The sequence below is a fragment of the Myodes glareolus genome, chromosome 8 (assembly GCF_982192425.1).
Source record: "Myodes glareolus chromosome 8, mMyoGla1.1, whole genome shotgun sequence".
In the NCBI taxonomy this organism is placed as follows: Eukaryota; Metazoa; Chordata; class Mammalia; order Rodentia; family Cricetidae; genus Myodes; species Myodes glareolus.
In genome coordinates, this window is record NC_142033.1 from 109313528 (window position 1) to 109320407 (window position 6880).

Below are 6880 nucleotides of genomic sequence, written 5' to 3' on the forward strand. Positions count from 1 at the left end.
CGGTGCCCAGACCGGAAGTGGTACAGCTTGCCTCAGCTGGGGTCACTGCCACAAACCCCGCCCCTCAGCTCCCCATCCAGTCTGTATTCCACTCAGTCTAGTACCAGAGGCCCAGATCAGTGCTGTGGGGCCCTGCTCAGGACCACAGGCGGTACAAGTTGGTATCAGGGGGTTCAGCCCAGAGCCCAAGACCCGTCCCACAGCTGGATCCGCCCCTGGCCGTACGAGTAGGTTCCCCCTAACCCTCTCAGCGTTCCCTCCTTGTGCCAGACAATTGATCCAATACTACCGGCCCCGCATCCAGGCCCAGACCAACAAAGTCCTGCCTCTCCTGCCAGCCCCGCCCCTTCTTCAGGCTCCACCTTATTTTAACCAGGAGCCCCGCCCGTCATCCAACCCGGCTCCCAGTCCGGTCCTACATGCAGACCCCGCCCTATTGATATTAGGAACCCCGCCCCCGATCCTCCACCCTCGGTCAGTTCCGGGAGGCCCCGCCCCTCCCGGACTGCGGGGACGCGGGCGCGCGGCCACATTCGGAGGAATACGGCGTGGTGGGCGGTTTCCCGCGCCGAGCGCAGAGCTGGCCCTTGCGCTGCCGCCTCGCTCGCAGCTGCGCCGGGCCCGCAGCCGAGCCCCGCGTTCCGGAGTCGCCGAAGCCCGCGGCAGGTGAGCCCGGCGCGCTCCGAGGTGCCCAGATCCTGCGCACAGAAAGCCGGGGGCGCGGTCAACTCGCTGCGCGGGACCCAGGACCGCCGCCTCCCCCGCTCCAACGCAAGGCGCAGCAGCTGAGCGAAGCCACAGGTGGGTGGCAGCTGGGGGCGGGGCCGGGACAGCTCAGGCCTGTGGTTCCTGGGGGAGACCCCGAGCCCTTCGGGTGGGTGGGTAGGTGTGCGGAATACAGGCTGAGGCCAGCTGGCCTGGGAGGCTGACACTTCCCAGGGCGCTCCAAGCGCTCAGCGTGTCCCTGCATTACGCTGGCCTCGACCCTGACAGGTGATGACCACTGAACCAGATGTCAACCCCATGGGGCCCTGACAGATGACGCCCCCCACCCTGTGTAAAGTGCCGGCCCCTGACAGTTCTGACAATCATTTTACATCTGGGTACAGATACCAACCTCTTGGTAACCCCAACAGGTCCCACCCTCTGACAGGTGGCCTTTGAGTACATCTGTCACCTCTGATCCCTATTTCTTTTCTCAGACTCCCTGGTCTCTTGCCTGTTGCCCTCATGAGAAAAACCAACATGTGGTTCTTGGAACGGCTTCGGGGGTCTGGGGACAATGGAGCCAGCCGCGGGGTGGGTGGCGAGGCTGGGGACAAGGCCTCCAAGGGCCCTCTATATAGCAACGTGCTGACGCCGGACAAGATCCCCGACTTCTTCATACCCCCCAAGCTGCCCTCAGGCCCTCCAGAGGCCGAGGGGCAGGCAGACCTGGGCCCATCCACTTCCGAGCAGAACCTGGCTTCACCTGGGCCCCGCCGAACACCACGAAGCCCCCGGCTGCCTGTCAAGTTGGCTTCAGAGAGCAGGAGTCTGCTGAAGGCAGCCACACGACACGTGATTCAGATAGAGAGTGCAGAGGACTGGACAGCAGAGGAGGCCACCAATGCCGACCCCCAGGCACAGGGTGCCATGTCGTTGCCCTCTGTGCCCAAGGCTCAAACATCCTATGGCTTTGCCACACTGGCTGAGAGCCCCCACACCAGACGCAAGGAGTCCCTTTTCCACAGTGAGCATGGGGCCCTGGCCCAGGTGGGTTCCCCTGGTGCTGGCCGCCGGCGAATAGGTGCCAAGGCCAATGGGGGTAATGGGGGACCCCGGGAGGCTGGGGGGACCCTGATGAGCCCTAGTCGCTACTTCAGTGGCGGGGAAAGTGATACGGGGTCCTCTGCGGAGTCCTCTCCCTTCGGGTCCCCTCTGCTCTCTCGCTCTGTGTCGCTGCTCAAGGGCTTCGCCCAGGACAGCCAGGCCAAGGTGAGCCAGCTGAAACAGTCGGTGGGCCGCCATGGCTCCCTGTCTGCCGATGACAGCACACCAGACACTAGCCCAGGTGTCCGTCGCCGCTTGACCCGCAAGGCTACCCCGGAGCCAGGCCCCGAGTCTGGCCAGGCACCACGTGGAGAGCACACAGTGCGGATGGGCACCAGGGGCAGCGTGAGGCTGCTGGCGGAATACGAGGCGGCTCAGGCCCGCCTGCGTGTGCGCCTGCTGGCGGCTGAGGGTCTGTTTGACCGGCCTTGTGATGCCCGGAGCATCAACTGCTGCGTAGGGCTGTGCCTGGTGCCCGGGAAGCTGCAGAAGCAGCGGAGCACCATCATCAAAAACAGTCGCCACCCCATCTTCAACGAGGACTTCTTCTTTGACGGCCTGGGTCCCGCCAGCGTGCGCAAGCTGGCCCTCAGAATCAAGGTGGTCAATAAGGGTAGCAGTCTCAAGCGGGACACAATCCTGGGGGAGGAGGAACTGCCACTGACCTCGCTGCTGCCCTTTCTGTGAGGTCACCGGCTCCTCCCCCTCCACATTGAGCTCATCGGAGTGGGTGGGGGCGGGGCCTGTGGCCCTGTGTTTCCCTGGGTCTCTCTTAGTGGATTGCTCTTTTCATAGAAGATGGGCTGCAGGCGCTCTGCCGGCCGGCACCCCACCCCCTTCCCGCTCCGTGATACCTCTTGGCCCTTTCATCTTGAGTTGTGGGGTTCTTAGCGGTCCCAGCATCCCGGGTACCTAAGGCAACCGGTACCCAGAGATTAGTTCCCCGAGTGGGGGCTGGCCTTTCTTTCCCCCCTTCACTGCACAGGGGGTGTTTTCCCTCACAGTCTGGTTGCTACACTCTCTGCTCAGATGCTCTGAGAACCCCTCGTCTGTCGGAGGTCATCCTCCTTGACAGGCTGGCTCCAGGTAGACCCAGCCTCTCAGGTTCTGGAGCTGGTGTTCCATTCTGTCTAGAGCTGGGGAGACTAGAGGGCCAGAGTGCAAATGGAGCCGAGGGTCGCAGTGTCTCTTGGCTGTTGGCTCTTTGGCACAGGATTCTCTCCACTCCTCCCGACCAACCAGAAGCATCTGTAACCCAGAGCTTCTGCCCCATGACTCCCTCCCCATTCTGCAGGCTCCAAACAAACTTCCTTCCCAGGGTGCCCCTTGCTCCAGAGTGTAAATAGGCTTTGGTGGTGGGTGGGAGGGACAAGTCTGGGCTCTGTGTGGTTTCCCCGCATAGGAAACCCTCCTGGGGTAGGATCCTGGCTCGCTGAACGGCTGCTGTGTTCTGCAGAAACTATGACTCAGATTAAACGGACGGCCTGTTGGGCCCCGGTGGACCAGGAAGGGCCCGGTGTCCTTCCTCTTTTGCTGTCCTCAGACTCTAAAAGCCCAAGTCCCTCTAGAGAAGAACATGGGAGCTGATCCTGTAGGGACCCTTTAGGCACAGCCGAGTGGCACCTTGGAGCTGACTCTTCCCTGTGCCTGGTCCCCACTGTCTCTGGAACACCTGGGCTGGCCAGTTGGGGTGATGGACAGAGGGCAGGGACCACCTGCTGTTTTCGGTTTCCCGTTTTCTACACCCTGCGCTGTTCGATACCTTTGTGTTTGCAGTTGACTGTGTGCGACTCTTTACGATGCCTCCCCCAATGTGTTTGTTTATAATGCTGTTTTTAGTGCAGTAAAGGTGTTTGGGGAGTGCGGGGGTGCAGGTCTGCTTGCTTTGTGTTTAATAACAACATAGTCTCGCTGTGGATGGCGGGCGGGGGGGGTGGGGGAGAACCTTGGGTGAGGAAGGCCTTTCTCACACTCCTACTCTCTGTCTCTCGGGACTGCTGGACAGAGAGAGAGGGAGGCCCCAGCCTGTGTGATGAGGGACTCCCAGATCTGAGTGCTGGGCCCTGTCCTCACCCTGTGTCCACATCAACCCATCCTGTCCTCCCCATAGGCTGCAGAATGGACATTACAGATACCCCCTGAGGTGCTGAAGGCCCGTGGGCTCTGCCAAATGTCCAACTGTCTGGACGGGGTTGAGAGTGGAGCCTAGTCAAACTGCGGTCCTCAGAGAGCTGTCTCCATTTCCTCTATTTTCCAGGTCCTGCCAGATGCCTAAACCAGGAACTGACCTGGCCCTATCTGGCCCAGTGAGACTCAGGTCTCGAGGCTGCTTCCCCAGGGTGGCAGGCACTTCCTACAGGAAGCCCTCTGGGGCCTCTCAGCTGGAAACAGGGTTTTCTCTGCACCAAGTCACTGTGTGGCCGCGCATCTGACACCGGAGTTGGGACCATGCACACATGAATAGGACAGGGTGCTGGGGGGGATGCCTTAGATGGCAGCAGACTGAGGAGAGGAGGTCCCACTGTCCCTCATCACCTTGCTGGCTACTCTGGTCAACATGGGTTCCTGTGGGTGGGAGGGGCCCATGCTAAGAGGGAGAGCTACCATACTGTGGCCTGTGGCCTTGTGCTGAACCTGGGCACGAGTTACAATATTAGAGAAAGGAATGTGGGAAGCTTGTGACCATGTGTGGAGGGCTGGGCTGGCCGGTCCTCGGCTACAGAAGAGAAGCGAGCAGAGCCCAGGCTGGTGTCCTGATACTGAAGGCTCAGAGCCCCGGATTAAAGGCCTCCTAGATTTCCAGGACAGGGCCCAGCTCCTGGTGTCCACCTAAGGCCCTGCGGCCTCTCTAATCCCCACCAAGGACCTCATATCCTTCTGACCCGAGGACAGGACCCCTGTGTCCCTCTGACCCCAGGACAGAACCCCTGTGTCTCTCTCTGCCCAGGACAGGGCCCCTGTGTCCCTCTGACCCCAGGACAGAACCCCTGTGTCTCTCTCTGCCCAGGACAGGACCCCTGTGTCCCTCTGACCCCAGGACAGGACCCCTGTGTCCCTCTGACCCCAGGACATGTTCCCTGTGTCCCTCTGACCCCAGGACAGGACGCCTGTGTCTCTCTCTGCCCAGGACAGGATCCCTGTGTCTCTCTCTGCCCAGGACAGGATCCCTGTGTCCCTCTCTGCCCAGGACAGGACCCCTGTGTCCCTCTGACCCCAGGACAGGATCCCTGTGTCTCTCTCTGCCCAGGACAGGATCCCTGTGTCCCTCTCTGCCCAGGACAGGATTCCTGTGTCCCTCTCTGCCCAGGACAGGATCCCTGTGTCCCTCTGACCCCAGGACAGGATCCCTGTGTCCCTCTGACCCCAGGACAGGATCCCTGTGTCCCTCTGACCCCAGGACAGGGACCCTGTGTCCCCCTGACCCCAGGACAGGACACCATGTCCCTCTGACCCCAGGACAGGACCCCTGTGTCCCTCTGACCCCAGGACAGGACTCCCGTGTCCCTCTGACCCCAGGACAGGGCCCCTGTGTCCCTCTGACCCCAGGACAGGACCCCTGTGTCCTCCTGACCCCAGGACAGGACACCATGTCCCTCTTAGCCCATTGGCCAGTTTGACTCACTGCCCCAGAGCACATCGAGTCCTCCTGCTGCCTTGGAATCCCCAGCAGCCGCTGCTGCCAGTGACCAGTACCGCCGAGGCCGAGGTCCTGGCATGTGTTACTGGGGCCCCTGGGCTTCTCCTGGGCCACTGTGTGCCATCCCAGAGCTAATGTCATCTCTCAGAAGACATCCTGATACCCTGTGTGACTCTGAATAGATTGCTTTCTCGGTTTGCACACTTGTGTGTTTGCGTGTGTTTACCTGTGTCCATATATAATGTGACTGTGCTCCTGGATGGCTGTTTCACCCTGTGTCTGTGTCTGGCAGGGGTTTCCCCACATCAAAGCACATGAATGGTGTAGCATGAATTCTAGTTGCTTTTCATAAAAACCCGGAGCCAGATATTAGGGAGTAAAAACTGAGAGATCAGAGAAGCGATGTGGCCTAGAGAGACCTTTTACCTCTACCAAATCCTCAGACTGAAGGGGCGATCCTGTGCTCAGACTGCATCTTCAGACTGCAGTTGTCTCCACCAAACGTCTGAGCACCTGTCTCCCCCCACCTTACATTTGTCCTTCTGCCCAGCCACGTCTCCACCTCCCTAGTCTGGGATTAACGGTGTGAGCCACTGAGCCGCCCAGCCACGTCTCCACCTCCCTAGTCTGGGATTAACGGTGTGAGCCACCGAGCCACCACCGCTTGTCCTCTAGTGGCTCAGCTCTGCCCTCTGATCTCAGGTGAGCTTTATTTGTTAAAACACAAACAAAATATCCCTCCATACAGGTCCTGCATGTCCATCCCGTCTCTCTCCTGAAGAGGAGAGCCCTTTTGAGCCTGGTCGCCTCTCTCTTCATGCTGCCCAGGAGGACACTTAGGGAGCATGGACAGTGTCCAGGGTTGCCTTGTCCCCAGGGCACTCAGGCTCCTCTGGTCCGTGGTGATGACAAAGGCTGGTGAGTGAGCACCCAGCCCTGCCAGCACGGCTTCCACTTGAGCTGTCCTGCCTTGAAGATGCAGTGGACATCCAGGTCCTCATAGGTGGAATCTGAAGCCTCTTAGAGGATTCCACTCACAGCAGACGTGCCTTCTTCAGAGGGGACCAGCGTAGGGGGAAGAGGAACTGAGGGTGAGGGCTACGTCCATGCTGGCTCCCTGGGTCCAGCTATGCTTGAAGTCCATGACTGGGCATCCTTGCAGCTGGGAAAGGCACTGCGTCTCCTCTGTGCCCCAACCTGATGAGGTTTTTTTTTTTACTCTTTTTTTTTCAATTTTATTTATTTATTTATATTTTTTATTAAAAATTTCCACCCCCTCCCCTCCTCCCACTTCCCTCCCCTCCCCTCCCCCCCCACTCCTCCTCCCCCTCCTTCTCCAGGCCAAAGAGCAGTCAGGGTTCCCTACCCTATGGGAAGTCCAAGGTCCTCCCCGCTCCCCCCAGGTCCAGAAAGGTGAACATCCAAACAGAC

The 6880-nt window shown here is 60.0% G+C and overlaps 1 protein-coding gene across 1 annotated transcript; it reads left to right on the top strand.

Annotated features, from left to right (window-relative positions):
* Nucleotides 1-448: 448 nt before the first annotated feature.
* C2cd4c (C2 calcium dependent domain containing 4C) lies at nucleotides 449-3675 on the top strand. Its single transcript, XM_087909449.1, has 2 exons — nucleotides 449-801; nucleotides 1203-3675. Exon 2 carries the CDS (start codon nucleotides 1231-1233, stop codon nucleotides 2497-2499), a length of 1269 nt encoding a protein of 422 aa, XP_087765575.1. The 5' UTR covers nucleotides 449-801; nucleotides 1203-1230; the 3' UTR covers nucleotides 2500-3675.
* The last annotated feature ends 3205 nt before the right edge of the window (nucleotides 3676-6880 follow it).

Excerpts from the sequence above, each read along its gene's own strand:
- C2cd4c (XM_087909449.1), top strand. The coding sequence starts at position 1,231 with ATGAGAAAAACCAACATGTGGTTCTTGGAACGGCTTCGGGGGTCTGGG.